At 33.2% G+C, this 21,054-nt stretch overlaps 4 protein-coding genes across 4 annotated transcripts; 3 read left to right on the forward strand and 1 right to left on the reverse strand.

Annotated features, from left to right (window-relative positions):
* Nucleotides 1–424: 424 nt before the first annotated feature.
* On the forward strand, nt 425–2,973 carry LOC126677516 (syntaxin-121-like). Its single transcript, XM_050372177.2, has 2 exons — nt 425–1,389; nt 2,000–2,973. The coding sequence occupies exons 1-2, from the start codon at nt 834–836 to the stop codon at nt 2,449–2,451; spliced, it is 1,008 nt and encodes a 335-aa protein (XP_050228134.1). The 5' UTR covers nt 425–833; the 3' UTR covers nt 2,452–2,973.
* A 5,727-nt stretch (nt 2,974–8,700) lies between these two features.
* Nucleotides 8,701–12,627, forward strand: LOC126677517 (uncharacterized). Its single transcript, XM_050372178.2, has 12 exons — nt 8,701–8,782; nt 8,905–8,925; nt 9,048–9,148; nt 9,325–9,382; nt 9,496–9,539; nt 9,659–9,739; nt 10,284–10,354; nt 10,447–10,557; nt 11,014–11,096; nt 11,161–11,377; nt 12,114–12,197; nt 12,375–12,627. Exons 1-12 carry the CDS (start codon nt 8,755–8,757, stop codon nt 12,442–12,444), a joined length of 969 nt encoding a protein of 322 aa, XP_050228135.1. The 5' UTR covers nt 8,701–8,754; the 3' UTR covers nt 12,445–12,627.
* On the forward strand, nt 11,384–12,107 carry LOC126677518 (uncharacterized). Its single transcript, XM_050372179.1, has 2 exons — nt 11,384–11,584; nt 11,682–12,107. The coding sequence occupies exons 1-2, from the start codon at nt 11,558–11,560 to the stop codon at nt 12,018–12,020; spliced, it is 366 nt and encodes a 121-aa protein (XP_050228136.1). The 5' UTR covers nt 11,384–11,557; the 3' UTR covers nt 12,021–12,107.
* Nucleotides 12,628–15,614: 2,987 nt separating the features above from the next.
* On the reverse strand, nt 15,615–18,130 carry LOC126678451 (33 kDa ribonucleoprotein, chloroplastic). Its single transcript, XM_050373348.2, has 4 exons — nt 17,570–18,130; nt 17,362–17,463; nt 16,100–16,405; nt 15,615–16,005 (listed from the first exon to the last, which is right to left on the reverse strand). The coding sequence occupies exons 1-4, from the start codon at nt 18,011–18,013 to the stop codon at nt 15,880–15,882; spliced, it is 978 nt and encodes a 325-aa protein (XP_050229305.2). The 5' UTR covers nt 18,014–18,130; the 3' UTR covers nt 15,615–15,879.
* Between the last annotated feature and the right edge of the window lie 2,924 nt (nt 18,131–21,054).

The raw sequence follows: 21,054 nt of genomic DNA on the forward strand, positions 1-21,054 counted from the left end.
AATTTGCTGAAAAGGTTGATATATGGTAATTCTTATCCAAAAAAGTAATCTCACAAATTTTATGCAGGTAAATTAAATCTTAATAAATGCAGTTTAGCACCTAACGCCGTAGTAGATAAACTACTTGTTGACAAGCGAAATGAATACATTTGGCAGTGTAGTACAAGTCAGTATGCATCCAACATAAGTGTAAATCACTAACTCAGCTTCCTAGGCATAAGAACTTCGGGGAAGTTCGAACTCAGAAATTAAAACTTGTTTTCAAGATCTAGTCAAGTTATCCAAATATATAAGACCAAGTCTTAATTCTTAACCTTCACCTGTTAAAATCTCCTTCCTTCCAAGTTCTTATTTACCCACCATTATAACCTGAACGCGTTTGTATTGTACACTATCTATCTATCGAAAAATCAACAACAAATAACATCAAAAACACAGAACATTCTATTTACTCGGTTTCAAGATTACTTTTTTTCCCTTATACAACTTCCAAGATATTTCCTCTCCGTCACTTTCTTAATCATTTTCTTTCACTTTCCCAGCAACTTTTCTTCAGAAATATTCAATAAGACCCGTTCTCTGCTCTTGCCTACTTGTCCCCAAATTGACTTGTAATAATCTTCTCCTTTAAATATATAAAAAAAAAATGGTAGTTGAAGAAATAAACTTGAATCTAGCAAACCTTTTTGACTAGTCCCCACCTTCTAATCTTTCCCCTCTACAGCCAGGCATTCAACAAAATCCAACCCCTCCATTCTTGTTCTTACAAATAAAATCAAGAACCAAGAAAATCAAGAATCAAGAACCAAAAAAATTCAAGAAAATCAAGAAACATGAACGATTTATTTTCCGGCTCGTTCTCGCGATTCCGCAACGAGCAAGGCTCATCCCCCGATCACCATGTGATCCAGATGTCGGACACACCCTCCACCGGCGGAGTCAACTTAGATAAATTCTTCGAAGACGTCGAATCCGTTAAAGAAGAGCTCAAAGAATTAGAAAGACTGAACGAAAATCTTCAATCTGCTCACGAGCAGAGCAAAACACTGCACAATGCTAAAACTGTTAAAGATTTACGATCAAGAATGGATGCTGATGTTTCTCAAGCTTTGAAAAAAGCTAAGCTTATTAAAGTCCGGTTGGAGGCTCTGGATCGGTCCAACGCTGCTAACCGGAGCTTGCCGGGGTGTGGACCGGGGTCTTCGTCGGACCGGACAAGGACCTCGGTGGTCAACGGGTTGAGGAAGAAACTGAAGGATTCTATGGAGAGTTTTAATAGCTTGAGAGAGAGGATATCGACTGAATATAGAGAGACTGTGCAGAGACGGTATTATACTGTTTCTGGTGAAAATCCTGATGAGAAAACACTTGATCGCTTGATCTCTACAGGTTAGTTTTCGGTTTTTATTCTTGATTTTGATTGGTTTCTGATTTTTTGATCAAACCCGGATCATGAATTTTATGTTCCAACTCCAAAATTAAAAGTTTTGGATTTGATTACTTAAAATTAGATCAAGAACTTTTATAAGTTACAAATTTTGTTGTACATAGTGGTGGAACCGAATTTTTTTTCGGCCTAGGCTAAATTTTATTTGATCATTTAGTTCATTTTAATTCTTTTGACAGTTTGGGCTTAACTTTTTATCTCATTTTTTTGAATGAACTTTTATAAAAAAATTTGAAAATTTCCAATGGCAGTCCGGAATAAAGCCTACCCCTGGTGATAAAGAAACTTGTGGAGTCGTTTTTGTTTCAAAATCTTTAATGTATCCTCGTTTAGAGATAATACTATTGTTAAAGTGTCACCTAAGAGTTTGAACTTTACGATGAGGTGATTATTTAATATGGTATCAGAGTCTTAATGATCGAAACATATAGAATTTAAATATTGGCAACCGCATTTGCATAGCCAATGTTTGTTCACTCTTCGAGTTCAATGATCATTTGCGTGCAAGTAATCTGCATTTGAATTGATTGAGAAAATGTTTCTTGAATTCAGGCGAGAGCGAAACATTTCTGCAGAAAGCAATTCAAGAACAAGGAAGGGGAAGAATATTGGATACAATAAATGAGATACAAGAAAGGCACGATGCAGTTAAGGATATGGAGAAAAATCTGAAAGAACTGCATCAAGTGTTTATGGATATGGCAGTGTTGGTGCAAGCTCAAGGTGAGCAATTAGATGATATTGAGAGTAATATGCAGAGAGCGAGTTCTTTTGTCCGCGGCGGAACTCAGCAATTGCAAACTGCCAGAGTTTTGCAGAAGAATACCAGGAAATGGACTTGCTATGCCATTATTATTTTGCTTGTCATCATCTTGTTTGTCGTATTGTTCACCGTTCGGCCTTGGGAGAGCAATGGCGGAGGTGGAGGCGGCGGGGGTGGCAACCAGCCAGCTCCTGTTCAGAATCCTACACCAGCACTACCACCACCCCCTCCACAGGCATAGGATTTGATGTTTATAGTCTTGGGTTTATTGCAAATAAAATTATGAATTTATAGCGTATTTTGCAGTTTTAATATGATTTTTTAATTTTTATAATTCAAAATACGAACTTTCATCTTTTTTCAATTGAAATATATACCGGTTAGAAGTCTGATTAATTGGTGGTGATGTGGATGTTTGGGTTCCGACGTTCTACATCAGCACCGATTAATCAAATTTTTAATGGTTTATTTAAATTGTAAAAATGATGGAAGTTTGTATTTTGAATTGTAAAAATTAAAAATTTGTATTGAAATTGCAAAGTATTTTATATTTTATGATTTTATTTATATTTAAACCTAGATTTTTTCGTGGGAAATATGTTTATTAGTTTGAGACCATTGAGCTTGAGTTTTTCTTGATTGATAAAGTTCTATGTACTTTTCTTAGGCCTTTTCTTGGTTTTAATTGTTTCATTCTTTCCTGTAACTAGCTATTTTTTTCTTCCTCCTATTTAGTTATATATTTCTTGCAATTATTTGTCGAGCTCCATCTTATGCCATTTTCTTTTCATTAACTTAATCATGTTAGACAATTTGGCAATTTTTTGCTATAAAACATGGTATGTAAATACTTGTAAAATAAGTAGGAGTGTGCAAGTTGATTCGGTTCCGAAGTGAATTTGTCAAAGTTGACTGGTTTTTTTAAGTAAATAGAAATCAAACCGAATTACAATAATAAATTTTAATTTGATTTGTTTCGATTTTTTATCTTATCAAAATATAAAAATTATTTTAAAAAACTAAAAATCATATAATTTAAATCAAGTAATAAATATCAAATATTCAAACCACCCTGAACATTTAAAAATTTGACATTTTAAAATTGTTGGTTATCTAAAACTAAAAATTAGACCAGATGAATTAGTTCAAATGGTAAGAGCGCCCTATCAAAAATTAATATGTTTGGGTTTGAGTCATTACATGGATATGAGCGGAATTCTTTAATCCTCATATTAAAGAAAAAAAAGTATTAAAAATAAAATTTATACTAAAATGTTTAAAATTTATTGTAAAGGAATAAAAAAAAAAAATAAGCATTTGACTAGTTGATTCACATGAAAGAACAACACTTCTAACCTGATCAGTCTCCTGGTTGAACTTGTTTGCAATATAGTTTCAAAGAAAGTGGCTTCCAACTCCAAATACTAAATTACAAGTGGCAAACGTAGATTTGTCATTCTAATGACAAGGAAATACCAATGATTCAATGTATATAATGAAATCCTTGGACTTTTTTACATCAATTTGCTATTATCTAATGGATTGTGGACGTTTACAATTTACTTTTCTCTTTAATCTATTAAAATTTTAGCTAAATTGATGTTGACTTACCCATATTTTTCTCTTTATTTTTAAAAAATTAAGTTTGATGTCGCCTCATGTTGTTTTCTTCGACCACCAAAAAAATTAGAGAATTTATAAATACATTTTTAATATTATTTTAATTTTTTAAATATTAAAATTTTGCTAATCACAGAGTTAATGTATAAATTGAAGTAAAAAATTAGAATAATTAAATTAATTAGAAGAATAGAGAATTTAAAAATAGTATTTGGTTTATTATTGGTATAATTTTAATATATTTTCGATAATATCGATAATAATTTTTTTATATTTTTTCTAGTCGATAACATGTACTCCCTCCGTCTCAATAGAATTGTCAACTTTCCCTTTATCACACAGTTTAAGAAAAGCAATTATTGTTTATGGATTTTGTAAAAAATTTCTTACTTTTCTTATCATACCCCTATTTAATATAAGGTTCACTTGCAATTTACTTTCAATTTACTAATTAGTGAATAAATAGGGGTAATATAGAAAAATTAAGTGTAAAAGTTATTTACATTTTGAAAGTTGACAAGAGTTTCGAGAAAAAAAATGTCTCAAAATGGACAACTCTATTAGGACGGAGGGAATATATTTTTTATATGTATATTTCACTATAGTTGGTAATGAACTAGAGAATTTGTATTGTTGGTATAATTGTAGTATATTGTTAGTTTAATTTTAGTATACAATGTGGTGTAATGTTAGTGTAATTGTTATATAATAATAAAATTTCAGTATATTTTGATATGTATATTTTTTGTATATTGTTGGTATAATTTTAGTATATTATTAACTTAATTATTAGTATACGATTTGACATAATTTTGATAAATTTTTATTTAATATTAATAATATCTCAATATGCATAATGTTGGTATAATTTTGATATAATGTTAGTTTATTAGTATACTAATATTATACCAACAGCATATACCGTATGTTTGTAATTATTTTTTATTTTTTAGTACTTTTATAATTATTTTTAAATCAATTAAGATTTTTGTAAATGAAAAAAGTCAATATGAAATTTTATATTTTTTTATCTTTTTGGGCAAATGGTGTAATTTCCTCTGATACAATTGGGTAGAGAAAATTACACCCTATATCTCATTTTCCTTAAAATTATACATTAGTGACTCAAAAAAAAAATATGTGCAAAAGTCTCTCAATTGGTTTTCTAACTTTTCACTTATACCTTAATATATTTTTAATTCCTTTTTACCCCTGCTACCAAGTCAAGCCAAAACCAACGTTCAAGTTTTATCACTGTTGCCACCCACGTCCTCTGCTCCGACAACCTCTCACAACTTTTGTTTATACTCCACCGACCACCGACGAACTGTTACTCCATGAACGGTGCGGTCTGTCAATAGAAAGAGAAACACGAAGATGCCGATTTTATTTCCGGCTGAAGATCAGGTGGTGGTTGAATATCAAGAGTTAAAAGAAAGGCGGTGGTAAGGGAGCCAATTAGGTGGCAGAGGCTTGACGGTGGGAGTGGAACATCAAGCGGAGGAGGCGGTGGAGCTGAAGGTTGCATCATGATTTTAGATACGGTGAAGTCACAGATCTGGTATTGCAGGTTGAAGAAGAACAAAGAATGAATCCGTAAAAAAGGAATGGGTCAGGTCAAATATGGTTTAGATGTAGTGGCTGTATAAGTTTGAAGAAGAACAAGAAATGGGTCCGTAAAACAGAAATAGTTCAGGTTGTATATAGTTGGGTAGATTTACTGATTGTACTGTATTGAAGTTGGGTATCATGCTATGGTGGAAAGCAACTTATTTTTATGAATTTGTTGTAATTTTTTTGGTTGTGATTGTTATAGCAAAACCCCAAGCAATTATCGTCACCTCTATAACATAGAAAGATAAGGAATATGCATGGTACATTACAAAATATTTCTGTTGGAAATTTATAATTTATTATCAATTTCAAATAAACTTCAAAATAAACTACTAATTATTTAACATTTATAACTTATTAAGAAATATGTATTTGAAATTTTAATTTTATTTTATTATAATTTAAGTGAAAATATAGTAATTAATTGTAAAATTGACTTGAAATTATATTATGGTCTTTTTATCAATATATCACGTGTTTAAGCAACCATAAATCAACTAATTGTCAACTTTATATTTATTATTTTATCATGTGTTTATATAACCATAAATCAACTTGTTGTTAGCTTTATATTTTAATTATACATTTATTAATTTATTATGAGTTTATTTAACTATAAATCGATTCGTTAACCTTAAATTTTAAATAAATATTTATTAATTTATCATGTGTTTATATAATTTTGAATCAATTTATAATTAACTTTTGATTTTAAATATACATGGAGGCTCCTTATGCAACATACTATAAAGTATTTTTTATTTTTTGAAATTAGTTGCTCGAATAAATTTGAGTGCATCAAATAAAAATGAAAAACAAGTAAGCTCTCCCGAATGAAATTGCATAGATTGATGCTAATTGTGTTGCACGATAATTTTTAGAGATTTTTATTTTTGGCATGTTTTTCTAAAATTAGGAAAAAAATTATATTTACAACTTAGATTTATTTTTGATAGAAGTTGTAGATCAACCAAAGATCAACCTAAAATCAACTAGAAATCAACTTAAAATCAACCATATTAACTAAATATCAACGTAAGATCAACCAAAAATTAATGTATCTTTATTTTGTTTTAATTTCATTTTAATTTTTTTTTTATTTCACGTATAACCAAATATCAACCTAAAATCAACAAGAAATCAACTTAAAATCAACTAGAAATCAACTTAAAATCAACCATATTAACTAAATATCAACGTAAGATCAACCAAAAATTAATGTATCTTTATTTTGTTTTAATTTCATTTTAATTTTTTTTATTTCACGTACAACCAAATATCAACCTAAAATCAACGAGAAATCAACTTAAAATCAACCATATATTAACTGAATATCAACGTAAGATCAACCAAAAATTAATGTATTTTTATTTTGTCTCAATTTCATTTTATTTTTTTTGTTTTATTTCACGTACAACCAAACATCAATGTATCTTTTTTTTTTGTCCTAGTTTCATTTTAAATTTTTTAATTTTATTTTACGTACAATATCCTTTTCTTCTCCATTGCAAAAAAATCAAATATCAATTGAAACGGGTTAATCATGTGTTTTTGTAATCATGGAACAAGTCATTTCCAACTATATAATAGAGATTGTTTATATTATCATAAATCAACTTTATAGTTTAAATATATATTTTATCAATTTATATTATTCTTTTATAACCATGAATCAACTTATTGTCAACTCTATATTTTATTAACTCATAAACCTTCAATATAATTTTTTGAATAAAATATGTATGGTTCATTTTTCATATTAATTATTTTTACAATTGTTAAAATTTATTTATTTAATTTTGTTGTTTACATATTAGTTGTTATAATTTGTTTTCATATAAATTTAAAATCAACTTTATATTAAATTTTTCCATATCAATTTCAATTTATATTAAGTTGATTATTAGTTTACATCAAGTTGATTATATGTTTACATTAACTGTACTTTAATTCTATTTTCTATTTTTATATATTAAAATATTCTTACTATAATATGTTAAATCTATAGTTAAAAATAGAAACATAAAAAAATATGCTCTTTAAATTTAAAAATTATTTTATTTTTTTAGACAATTAACATCAAGTTGATTCCAGATTCATTTCAGGTTCATTTTCCGGTCTAAAAAATGCTTTAAGAACACAACAATTTTATAAACACAAAAAGATCCAAATCAATTGCATTGGTATCAACCTAACAATGATCAAACACATTGCATATTGTAGCAACCCTACGCAAACCTGTGTTACACTTGTGACGACGCCTAGCAAAGGGGGTTTAGAAATAAAATTTTGTTCATTCAATAATTTACAATTTCTGAATTGCCCCAATTGGTAAACTACCGCCACCATTATTTCTCTAGACAAGCAATCTACCATTTTCACCATAAAAACAAAAGCATGAGTTTTAACATTTTTATTCTGCTCTTCCATAGCCAAAAACTAATGCCCAACAAACAACTCCACAATAATTAATTGAAATCATCACCTTTCTTTCCCGTCACCGTTGGAGTCGCCGTTATTTTTACCGGAACTATTATTTTGAGGAAACCATTTTTATTTCTCCGATTTCAACTGTCAGCGAAGCTTGATCTGATTGTTTCTATGCAATTGAACAGAATCTAAGCATATTAGATTGATTATCTTAAATGACAGCGGTGAAAATGAAAGCGAATTCGGCAACGTTCAACGTCGACGGTAACAAGGACAAGAGCGTCGTGTCCTTCAACGGTGTGTGCAATTTCCTGCTAAAAAACCCAAATCAGAAAAAAAGAATACACAAATACATTAAGGATTATATCACCTTTTTAAGAAAATTAGTCGGAGGTGGCTAGAGGTCGATCGGAGGTGATCGGCAGCGGACTTATCTCTCTCAAAAATAATGAATTTGTCTAATTTAATTAACCATATATAAAATTATGATAGATGAAGGGTAACGTTGATTGTTGCAGAATTTTGGAGCTCCGTTTATCCTCTAATGGCGGAAGTTAGAAGCTTGAAGAAGAGTTTAATTGTTATTTTGAAAAGAATTCTTTACTCATTCATAATTGACTACTTAAGGAAGGGGGTAGTATTGTCCTAATTCAAATGAAAGTTCCGTGTTTTATGATTTGATGTATTTATGAAAACTATTATTTTTTTGTGAGAGATTTTTGAATTTATCTATTAGCTGATGTATTTATAAAAAAAAAGGGGCTATTTGGGTGTTTTGTGTACTTAGCCCAATTGGGTACCATAAAAATGGGCCTAAATTCAGTTTCCCATTACTTTCACTTGCCATTTTGCTGTTTGCTTGCAGAGAAAAAGAAAAAAGATGGGTTCTAATTCTATACGAATGATAGGCAAGTGTTTATAATTAAACTTCAAATCTTCAATCTTTAATCTTTCTTTAAAACTTAATAATTCTTAACAGAAATCTAATATTTCTAACCATCATTTCATATTTCTGTGCTCTAAAGAACAGATATAGCTGTTAACTTCACAGGTCAGTCATTCAGGCATTTCATCAAACACTTTTTTGTTATATTCTGATTTCCCACCATTCTTTTTTTTTTACTCACTAATCTCTCAGTTGGGAAAGTTTAATGTACATTATTTGATATGCAGATGCTATGTTCAAAGGAATCTATAATGGCAAACAATGCCATGTAGCTGATATAGCTACTGTTTTGTCAAGGGCTTGGAGTGCTGGTGTTGATCGAATTATTGTACATCCTCTCATATTCATACCCTTTATTTTCTTTTGAGTTTGTAATTGCATTCTTAGATATTCGTAAAGCAAAATATTTTCACATAAAATCCCTTTAACTTCTTAATGTGAAATTATTTGTTGTATAGCAACCTCAAAGTAATTTTACAAGCACAGTTGGGTTTGGGATTTCAGGTGACTGGTGGATCCCTTGAGGAATCTAAAAACGCTCTTGCCATTGCGGAGACTGATGGTTTGTCATTGCCGTTTTCATTGTCACATTGTTATCTACATGTGTTGTCTTTGGATTAATGTCTCCATACTTGAATTTTTACTCTTGTTTTGAAATTTTGTTGTTTGTTACAGGAAGGCTTTTTTGTACGGTTGGCGTCCATCCTACAAGGTGCAAGGTGATTCTTGTTCCTTGATAATTGGCTGTTCTTTTAATAGTTTTTATTGTGTTGTACGTTATTATATTTTATAGTTTGGTTGATAATGTTTTTGAATGACCTTATTTTTGTTTATTTAGGAGTTTGAAGAAAGTGAAGATCCAGAGCAGCATTTTCAGGCTCTTTTGTCACTGGCTCGAGAGGGGATTCAGAAAGGAAAGGTGTGCTTTATTGGTCTCTTTAACCAATGATATTTCATTTTGACGATCATAGATATATGTATTACATTACAAAGTGGAAGTGTTCTTTTTATCATTTGAAATTTATTTGTTGGAAAATGTCAGGCCAGTTGCCGGTATTGATGTTAGTGAGTGGCCATGTTTTTTTCTTCTTGAAAAAAAAAATTAAAAAAAAACATGACGGCACATTAACATGAAATAAGTAAAGAAATCCTTGTTTGTCTGTGGAGACAAATTCAAGTAACTAAAGCATCCGGAAACTGTTATACTCAAATTTAAGTCTGTTTCGTTTTCTTATGAATATCTTTCAAAATTTCAATTAATGTTTAATCCTATAAGGGTTCGATATTCTCTGCTAATTGTTTACATTTTCCTTACATTAAGAAAAGTATGATATGCTCAACTTTTACAGTGTCCTCTGTTAATTGTTTGAATTTTTCTTACACTTATATATGTAAGCTATGTGCTCTAGTTTTACAGTGCTCTTTTTGATGGGCTTTTTGCTATAATCTAACATTGAAGATAGGTTGTGGCAATTGGTGAATGTGGATTAGATTATGATAGGCTGCAGTTTTGCCCATCAGATATTCAAAAGAAGTAAGTCATTGCGGAGAAAAAGTACTTTATGTTGCTTGGTTTGAATCTATTCAAGTAGTTTTCTGGTTTCATCCTTGTCCACGAGGACATAGGTATTTTGAGAAGCAGTTTGAGTTAGCACATGCAACAAAGCTGCCTATGTTTCTGCATATGCGTGCAGCTGCTCAAGATTTCTGTGAAATTATGGAGCGCAACAATGACAGGTGGGTTTTTTCATTTATGCTAAATCTTATTTTGAATTTATTTCACCTAATTATTTATTCTTAGTTTTGGTTTATGTAAAATATTATAACTATAGTTCATTGTCACCATTTTTATGAAAATGGGAAAAACATTATTGCACATCCATTTTGTACATTATTGAACTTGTATGTGCTTAGAGGAATTAATATTGTTACCCAAGAAAATTCATCAAGTGTAAACAAAAAGTGATAGATTATCTATTACACATTGAAGGTCTTAATTGTTCATATTCTATCACTGATGTAATAATCTTAACCTCCTCACTGTTTCTTTGAAATCTGAATTGTTTCTTATTCTAGTCAAATTGTTAGTCCATATCTGGAAGTGAAATTTGACTTTCTATAATTGTTTATATCTGATTGCATCTATCCATATTACTATCCATCTGGATTTAATTTTCAGTTCTAATATTACAGATTCAGTGCTGGGGTCGCTCATTCTTTTACTGGCAGTGCAGAAGATCGTGATAAACTTCTTTTGCTCAAGAATATGTACATAGGTAAATATAGACCTCTTATCTTTCGTGCTTTTGCAGTACATGTTCATAATTCTCTACTGAACAGGTGTAAATGGCTGTTCATTGAAGACATCTGAGAACCTTGATGTAGTGAAGGGTATTCCTATTGAGAGAATGATGATCGAGACAGACTCTCCATATTGCGAGATCAAGAACACTCATGCTGGGATCAAATTTGTAAAATCCGCGTGGCCCTCAAAAAAGAAAGAGAAGTATGATCAGGACTGCACTGTCAAAGGCAGAAATGAACCATGTTTAGTTCGGTGAGGAAATCCTTTTTAACAGGCATTTCATCTTGCACTTCATTTAGTTTTGAATTTAAGTATCTTGCCGTTTTGATTTTTGCAAAAGAAACCATACATATTGAAGGATGTTTTGAGTGAAAACTTAGAATTTAACAATCAAAGCTTCTATTGCAACTACGACGTCCCAACATCAAAGTTATGACAAATGTTCTTGGTTTGATATTGGTGTGTTATCTTGCTTCCACTACTGCCCTTGTATTATTCTACAATTAGCCATGCTTTTCAGTGAACCTGGCGTCTGTTGACTATTCATCTAATCCAGGTTGTACCCAGGGGCGGAACTAGAGGGGAGCAGGGTAGACAGTCACCCTTAGCTGCCAGTCAACGGTTATTTCTAGTCGTCTCTCTACCTCCTAACCATTTCAGTATCATTTTTTTCTATAATTGTCCCGACCGATCCCTTCTCCAGTCAACAACCGTTTTCTTACTCTCTTCCTCTCCTCTCTTCATTCACCAACCGTTTTCTCACTCTCTTCCTCTCCTCTCTTCATTGTCTGATTCCGACACTGGCTGCACCTATAAATTAGGTCAATCTTCTTTAGACTCCGAAAAAATTGTTACGAGAATTTCCTCTATACCATCCTTGGATTCCTATTGGTAGCTTAGAAAATTTGATCATAAAGTCTCCTGTTATATAATGCGATATTTTTGCTGTTAACTTTTTCTGTTTTTCTAATACGGATGTTGTTTCCAGGCAAGTTCTTGAGGTTGTAGCTGGCTGTAAAGGTGTCGATGATATGGATCATTTAAGCCGGACCATATACCATAACACTTGCAAGTAAGCATCATACAGAGTTCCCTCTGTCTATCACTTTTTAATTTCTGCATCAAACTAAGGAACCTGCCTTGTTTTCTATCTCGTTTAGTACTTCTCGTCTCTTTGAATATTGAATTGCATAATGTATCAAGTAGACATGCCTAGGATAGTCTCTGAGCCACTTTTATGTAATTGCAGAGTTTTCTTTCCCCATGACTTGGATTCTGCTGCAGACGCTCTACTTGAAGGTTGTCACGATTCCCAGTAAGGTTCTGAATATGTTACTTCATAGAAAATTCTCTTCCTAGAGCATGAGATCCTCTAATTTACGGAAGCTGCTATCGACTTTGTAATGATTTCGTAAGAAAAATATTAATATTCTTACTCAAAATCTACATTTGAAACTTGCTTCAAATAAATTTGTTGTCCTAAAAATTCATTCATTGACTCATCCCTTGTTCATTTATATTCTAGAATACTTCGAAATTCACTTTGTTTGCAGCGATTCAGGTTATATCAAGACCAATCCTACAAAACTTAAAAATGATATTACTAATAAATTTTAAGTAAACTAGATATATTCATAAACAAAAAATTTAATTAGATAATGAACGGTTGATTCTATGTCATTTTTAGCTATGAAATTGTAATACCCAAAAATATTTTAATTATTTAATTGGACCATGTGTCCAGTGTTAAGTCGCCAGAGTGGCGATATCGGAAAGATTTCCGAAAAATTAAGATAAATATTAAATTTTAGCAGGACGGATTCGAAAGGATTATCGCGAGAGATTTAACATTATATTTCAGTTCTAAAGTGGGAATTGGAATTAGAAAAGAAGTATGTTAAGAAAGTCGCAAAATAAAGTACAGGGACTGAAATGGTAATTTAGCCATATAAATTCCGAAGTGAAAATTATTTCGCCAAGGTCCGCGAAATGTTTTATAGTATATGTGGTAAAAGTTTCAGGCCAATCGGAGACCTTTTAAAATTTGAACGCGGATGCGTTTTGGACTAAATTGTAACTTTTTAAAAGTTCAAGGACCAAAGTGCAAACTAGCCAATTAAATCTTGAGAATAGTAATTAAAAGATTATGGACGGAAAAAAAATTAATATTGGGATTCATATTATTTATCGGATATAAATAATACGTATAAGTTATGATTAAAGAGTTTATCGATTTAGTTATGGACTAAATTGAACAAAAGAAAAGTTTAAAAGAGAAATGTTTTAAGTTAAAGAAATGAGGGACTAAAACGGATAGTTAACCAAACAATATAAGATAACATTAAAGGAATCAGATGATTCCAGAGAAAGAAAGAAGAGCAGAAGAAGAAAAGCTTCAGTGAAGGGGAAAATTGACGATCATTTCGATCCGCCGTCGTTTCGCTCTCGTCCAAATCGCACGTTCTTTATATCGATTTGTTCGGAATTGGAAGCTCTATCAATCATAAGCTTCATTTCAAGGTAAGATTTTGGATTTGAGTGTTAAAATCGGAGGTTACGGGCTGTTTCGACGAAAAATGTTATGTTTGAATCGAAACGCTAAAAACACGTCGTTATCCACCATTTTCGTATAGATTCTTGATAAGTTTTGAGCCTAGATGATTTAGGTATGCATTGGTATGAATTGTGAGGTATTTGGAGCTTCGGAAATGGTCCAGAAGCATCAAAAAACGCTGCCCCCGAAGTGCGCACGACGTGCTGCACTTCAGCACGTCGTGCTGGTGCGCGACGTGCACCAGAAGGGTGCACGACGTGCACGACGTGCACCACAAGGGTGCACGACGTGCACCAGTGAAGGGCACGTCGTGCCCTTCATGAAAAATGAAGGGCACGATGTGCCAAGCTAGCACGACGTGCCCTACTTCGATCGTGACCTCCGGGGAACTTCTGGGAGCAAAAATTGGCCTCTGATGGCATGATATGGGCGTAGAACTCTGACAAATGTCTTAAAATGAATATTAATAAGACATTATAGCAATGAACATTAACATGATGAGTAATCAAGATATGAATAGAGATCTATAGAGAAAGATACGTTTAGAACACGACGGTTATATTTCGTGCTTTTGTCGTGTTAGGTACCTAGTGCAGTTTTTAAGAACAAGATTCTCTAAGTATATGTTTTAACGATAGAATCCTGTGATAGATGTGACAGACTATCGATCTACGAGTATGACGAACCAAGAAGCTCGACGAGGATTGACGGACCAGTCTCCTGGAGCTTATGTTTGGATATAAGGAATAGCGGTCACTGTGAGTGGCAATTTACTTTCGCGTATTATTATTACAAAAATTATTTTCATATATTATGAATATTATCATTATTACATCGCGTTTACATGATTTGTTCGTATGAGATATTATGTTTGATGAATTAGACTATATGAATGCCATTATATTCATTGTTTGAATATGAGTATCTAGTATGCGATCCGAAGAAACCAACTACCTATTGGGTGTCAATAGGCTGTGTGATCACCAGTATTTGAGTCAGTCTAGCGTTTCTAGATTGTCTATGAGATTATGAAATGCGCATACGATATGAATGCGATACGAGTGAGAACTCGGTTACGGTGTAACCTGAGCCCCGTATCTAGTGGGTTGGACCCACCAGTGAGTTGGACTCACACTTTGAGATTAAGAGATTGGTCGCGGCTGACGTGGTTGAGTGTGAACACTCCCGGGTCGGACCATTTGGATCAGTTTGATTCGAATATCCGGAATAAGATAAGTTCAGAGTTTACGATTAGGGTTTCGGTCGGATATGCTATTTATGAATATTATGTTATTTTCATATTATATCGAGATAGATATATATATGTTTGAGTATGCAATGTGTATTTTGATAATACCGATAATAAGTTGCATACTCACTCAGTATTTTCCAAATACTGACCCCTCACTCTGATGTTTTCAGGTAGCCGGAGTCGGATCAGACAAACCATCTCTATTGTGCCAGAAGTCATTGGACTTGCACAAGTATGAGTTTCTAGAGCTGCAGTAGTCAGTAGGTGTCTATATAAGATGGATGAATCGATTTCAAATAATTAGTTTTGAATGTAAACTCCAATGTGATATTTTAATATCTAACATTACATTATTTAAAAGAGTTTTCTGAAAACGTTTTATGTACAATATTATATTTTTAAATGTGAAAAATTATTAGTGGTTTTAGGCTTGCTACGGGTTTTGGAGCTACCACTCCCATTCCCTAGCGCCGGTCTCGGCTTAATAATTTGGGTCGTGACAGAAATTATCTTTGAATAGGAAATAATTTTTACAAATTTATTTGAATCGAACACACTACTAAACATATTTTGTTTAAGTCGAGTTTAATACTTCCACCTAGCTTAAGCTCTATATGATTTATTCCATCCCTGGACTGTTCAATAATTGTCAATAGTTAAGAACAAGATAGGAGATAGGTAACTAGAATAATACTACTCTTGAAGTAGTGTTTTTGACTTGCCATACTATTCAAAATCTCATACAATCTCGAGCTACGTTGCTTACATATAAAGAATCAAGTTGAATTAACTTTATCGTTTTCCGTTGAGAACAAATCATCTAGCACACAGCAGTTGAGCTGTTAGGCAGAACGCCACCATACAGAGCCGAGATCCGGAAGTATAATGTTCTTCTACTATCCATTAAACAACGTATATACATTCACTCATTAAGATACCACATTTCCCTTACGAGCCAATGCCAGAAAACAATTCACTCGTCTCAAGATTATCTCCAGCATAGGCTTCCGTTGATGGAGTAGAACGTGCTCTATCTGCAGCCATATTCAACCTCAAAGGCCGATCTTCTAACTCCTAGATGCATATCAATAACATAGATGATCAGAAAAATACTGAAATGAGGTACGATATATTAAATATGCAACAGCTATAGGCAACTTGGTCATACCACTCCATTCATGGTATTTAGAGCAGCATCTGCATCCTCAGCTGATTCAAACGAGACAAACCCAAAACCTCGAGACCTCCCCGTGTCCCTCTCGTAAATGACTTTGGCACTTAATACGCCTGGTTGGTTAGCAAAAGCATCTTTAAGAGCGAGAGATGTTACGCGCCAACCCAGATTTCCTGCATAGATCTTGTGAGGACTATCAACGAAGCCCTTGTAGGTTCTTATCCTTGTTCCAATTATTTCCTTCTCACCTCCCTTGGGCACTTCTGGGAAGTTCACCCTCACGGTTCGACCTCCGAGTTGCTGTTAACCATAAAAACCATCGAAATGGACATTTAATCGTTGAGCATAAAGAGCTTAATCAACACTATTAAATCACAAATGCAGATCATGCTTCTGCTAAACATGCATGTAATACACACATCCTCGCGCAGACGCACATGTGAACAGGCACCAATTAAGAATTCAGACCTATTACCAGGAATAAGGAGCTCTATTTAACTATCCACTTCAAAGATAACTTTCGAATAAATATATGCATATATTTCTCTGCAAATAATAGCAATAATACTACTTACAAGATTAAGTCAGCAAGTCGAAAATCTAGCGAACGATATAAATATGATCAGCCTTCATATTCTAAAAACCTTCAAGGGCTTTGGTCATTAATATGAGCTTGTTGCTAAAACAAATCTTGGAATTATGTGACAGATACATTATTATCACTCAAAGAGACAACAATCCACGAAATAAAAAAATTATTAGGTAAACTCGGGTATTAAATTTTGTAGATCACTGAACTTTCTTTCGTTACAAAATGGGTATTATACTTTATTTTGTTTTTTGGATACCGAAGTTATTATTTTGTTTCACCGGGAGGTTACCTTCCGGAAAGTTACTTTAATTTCGGATATAAATTCAAAAAAGTCATGAAACTAGTAATTTTACTTCAAAAAGGGTACTAGACTATTAATTGTGTTACAACAAATTACTAACTTTGGTAACAAAAAAGAAACAAAATGATAGACTTGACATCTATTCCAGCAAGTGACCTCCGATTGAAACACAATGATAACTTTGGTAACAAAACAAAACTTAGTGAAAGTTCGGTGACCTACAAAGCTTAATACCACATGTAAACTCAGTTCATCATCTAAATTTTAAAAAAAACTTCAACCCAACTATGCTACCATAAGTGGAGAGCTCATAATCTACACTGAAAGTTAAAAGTAAAAATGAATAAAAAGATTGGAACTTACTGCTCCATTGAACTTCTTAATAGCTTCTTTAGCTTCTTCAACACTTGCCATCGTCACAAACCCGAAACCTCTGCTCCTATCAGTAACCCTATCATATATAATCTACAACCAAAAGCCAATCAATTGAAACAAATACAACAACTTTAAAACAATACTAATAATAAAAACTAAGACATTAAAAACATAACTCAACAAAAAATTCACAGACCTCAACATTGGCAACACGACCAGCCTCTTGAAAAACCTCAGACAACTCAGAAGAAGTCATAGTATAAGGCAAGTTACCAACATAAAGCCTGCCTCCATCATCTAACTCTGTGGGTTTGGTTTCATTTTGAAATTCTTGGTCATATTCTTCAGGGTCAGATTGCAAGTCATCTCTAGCATTTGAAATATGATCATCTGGGTCTTCTTCAAAGGTGTCAAAGGCAGAGAATTTAGGGATAAATTGATGATTAAATTTGAGAAGTGAAGGTGGGTGGTTGTGATTAGAGTTGGGTTTAAAGAGTTTGATGGGTTTAAAGGGTTTTGATGAGTAATGGGCAGTGAGTGAAAAAGGAGATGGAGTTAAAGAGAAGTTGGAGAGCTTGGTGTATAGTGTAGAAGAAGAAGAAGAAACAGCTGAGCGTGCCATTGGAAGAGGTGCTAACATTTGTGAAGGATTGGAAATTTTTGGGACTATAACTGGAAAAATGGTGGATTGGATAAGGTTGGGTTTTGGGTTTTTCTTATGAAGAGGGCAGGTTTTTGGTTTGGGTTTGTAGTTCTGGTTTGGTATGCGTTTGAGATTTTTAAGCCTTCAATGGTTAATATTTGAAGTTTGAACAAAGGATCACTTCATACCCTTAATTTTGCCCAAAAGATTAAACAAGTCATTTTTTTAGCAAAGTGAATCAAACAAATCTAGAAGTTAGCATTTTCGTATCAATTTCACTATTCTGATAGAAAAGAGAGTTTTTCTTAAGTTCACTTAATTAATGCTAATTAGTCATAATTAACTCGAATTAAATCCTTAATTACAATCCTAATTTAAATCTAAATAAAACCTAATAAAACCAAATTAAAACCAATTAAAATAAAATCTTAGAAATCATATGAAACTACACTATTTCTTCTCGAACCGCACTGTTGCCTGGTTAAGCATAATCCTCATCAGTCCGTTCTTTTTCCGGCGTGATTAAGCATAATGCTTGTGCTTTCGTGGCTGGTTTTGGTTTATACCTCATGTCATGCTCACCTAGCTGTACTGACCAACTTACTAACCGCCATGGTAGTTCTTGAGGGGTTGATTGGTTCATATTGCAGAAGGGAATGTTTGAAAGGGTGGTTTTTAAATTTCTAGTAGTTAATACCAAGTGATAATGTCAACTTTTCACTCATCCAATATAGATTCCTGTGAGTCTTTTAGGCAGTGCGCCCGATGTACTATAGTAGCAGTTGTTGCCATGCTTCTCCCCTGATTAGCAGGGATGCAACATTATCTTTGCAGACGGACATGTAAAGGTACGTCTCCCAACGAGGGTCTTCTCAATAATGGTGGTTTCAATAGAATGTTCTTTTTTTTTTCAAATGCTTGCTCACACTCCTTTTCCCATTTGAATGTTTTATTTTCAATGTTTGGTAGAACGGTAGATATCTTTTTGTGGAGGAAGAAATGAACCTTCCTAGGGCTGTTATTCGTTCATTCAGGATTTGAACTTCATGTTGATTCCTTACAGAGAGTACTTCCACTATAGCCTCAATTTTTTTCGTGTTTCCCTCGATGCCTCTTTTGGATACCATGTATTCCGTATATTTCCATGCTTCCACTCCGAATGTGTATTTAACCGAGTTCATCTTCATTCTAAACTTGTTAATACATATATCATCATCGCTAGGTCTATGGTGATCTTGTTTGTTTTTTCTTCTTACTACGACTACCACCGTGTTTCCTCTCCGTTATTTTAACATGATTTTCATCAAACTTTGGTATATGACTCTTGCTTTTTGCAACCCGAAGGCATCATTGTGTATCAAAAAGTCCATTCGTCCATTACAAAACTCATTTTCCATAGTCTTGTTCCTTTAGGTATTTGGCGGTATCCTTGAGCCATGAAGTTGTACACTCAAACCATGATGTCGCATCAACCAAACAGTTGGTGTTGAGGAGCGAGAAATATTTCGGACATGCTTTATCCGGATTGATAAAATCCACTCACATTGGTATTTATGTTCACCTTCTTTACTAGTACAACATTTGCTACCCATTCTGGGTATTGGACGTCTCTAATGAAGCCTACCGCTCTAAGTTATGCCACATCTTTTGCAATGGCACTCTCCTTCTCCTCTACGAATCTGTGTTTTTTTGTCTGACCAGTTTTGCGGATGGGTCTACATTAAGCACATCACATGCTATTTCTAGTGTTATTCCTTTGATCTATGAGGGTTTGCTAGAAAAGGTCTCTCGATGAACGTAAAGTTTCTCCTTTGTCTCTTCTCGTAGTGTCTTTCCTATTCTTTTTGCCGATCTTAACTACTTTTCCGGGTCCGGTCTCCATTTCTTCATATCTCTTAACGGTTCCGATCACGGATCATCGCAGGGTAAGCTCTATATTTTTTTGATGGGCATCAACTCGGCCAAGGTTGTTTTATAGCATGTTTTCGCATCGTAGGGTCGCCTCTCACTGTTATGGTTCCGGAAGGCATGATAAGTATAATTTCCCAATATCGTATGCATGTTGGCGCCTTGAACTTGCAAAAGAGCGTCTATTCTAGGATTCACCTTTCTTTTACGTGGAAAGTGGTTTTGATTTTCTTTGTTCTTCCCTTATCTTCGCCAAACTCTATTCTCATCTCGAATTTTCCCAATGGTTGGAACATACCTCCTCCTATCCCCATGATGGGATATGGGTGCAATTGCATTTTCACCATACTTCCTCCTATGTCGTTACTAGAGGTGGCAAATGGGTGGGTTTGGGTGGGGTTTAAATGGGTAGGGTCATAAATGGGTAATCTATCCATTTATGACCCGTTTTAATTTTATATGGGTGCCCATATCCATGTAACCCTATATGACCCTAACCCACTTTATATGTATAATGTTAAAAATTGGCTTTTTAAAATTTAAATTATATTACATTTTAATTGTATATCAAAAATTTTCCGAAAAAAATATTTTATGAAAAAAAATATTTTCCGAAAAAAATATTTTCTGAAACAAATATTTTCTGAAAAAAATATTTTTTGAAAAACTATTTTAGTTCATTATGACTACCAATTTTGCCTATTAGATCATTATGGGTAGAGTGTGGGTATCCATGTCAAACCCTTTTATAACCCTTATTTTAATGGGTTGGAAAATTTCTACCCATTTACTACCCATTTAACATATAACTACCCTTTTATAACCCATACCCTTTATACAATGGGTGGGTATGGGTGGGTAAATGAGTATGGGTGAAAATTGGCACCTCTCTCGGTACGTGGACCACATGGTTATAGTGACTGTGCTCTGTTGGTTCACTAGTAGTTTCTTTACTTCATAATGTTCTAATTCAACTACTACTGTATGGTCTCGATTGCCTTCCTTTCTTTGCAATCCATCTAATCAAATGCCAAGATGCCAAAATTTAAGTGTTTTGGCTACCGCTCCTTCCGGAGGGCAGAACTTCCTCCTTTTTTTGTGTTTCTTCATTTGCTCCTCCTCCCCGCCAA

Source organism: Mercurialis annua, linkage group LG4, assembly GCF_937616625.2.
Source record: "Mercurialis annua linkage group LG4, ddMerAnnu1.2, whole genome shotgun sequence".
Lineage (NCBI taxonomy): Eukaryota > Viridiplantae > Streptophyta > Magnoliopsida > Malpighiales > Euphorbiaceae > Mercurialis > Mercurialis annua.

What these genes read in the sequence shown, in the direction of transcription:
- LOC126677516 (XM_050372177.2), top strand. Translation starts at nt 834, where the DNA reads ATGAACGATTTATTTTCCGGCTCGTTCTCGCGATTCCGCAACGAGCAA. An exon ending in TGATCGCTTGATCTCTACAG is followed by an intron (nt 1,390 to 1,999) that starts GTTAGTTTTCGG and finishes TCTTGAATTCAG; the next exon opens with GCGAGAGCGAAACATTTCTG.
- LOC126677517 (XM_050372178.2), top strand. Translation starts at nt 8,755, where the DNA reads ATGGGTTCTAATTCTATACGAATGATAG. An exon ending in TATAGCTGTTAACTTCACAG is followed by an intron (nt 8,926 to 9,047) that starts GTCAGTCATTCA and finishes TTTGATATGCAG; the next exon opens with ATGCTATGTTCAAAGGAATC. An exon ending in CTGGTGTTGATCGAATTATT is followed by an intron (nt 9,149 to 9,324) that starts GTACATCCTCTC and finishes TTGGGATTTCAG; the next exon opens with GTGACTGGTGGATCCCTTGA.
- LOC126677518 (XM_050372179.1), top strand. Translation starts at nt 11,558, where the DNA reads ATGACAAATGTTCTTGGTTTGATATTG. An exon ending in ATGTTCTTGGTTTGATATTG is followed by an intron (nt 11,585 to 11,681) that starts GTGTGTTATCTT and finishes CATCTAATCCAG; the next exon opens with GTTGTACCCAGGGGCGGAAC.
- LOC126678451 (XM_050373348.2), bottom strand. Translation starts at nt 18,013, where the DNA reads ATGTTAGCACCTCTTCCAATGGCACGCTCAGCTGTTTCTTCTTCTTCT. An exon ending in GTCGTGTTGCCAATGTTGAG is followed by an intron (nt 17,464 to 17,569) that starts GTCTGTGAATTT and finishes TTTTGGTTGTAG; the next exon opens with ATTATATATGATAGGGTTAC. An exon ending in TTAAGAAGTTCAATGGAGCA is followed by an intron (nt 16,406 to 17,361) that starts GTAAGTTCCAAT and finishes TATGGTTAACAG; the next exon opens with CAACTCGGAGGTCGAACCGT.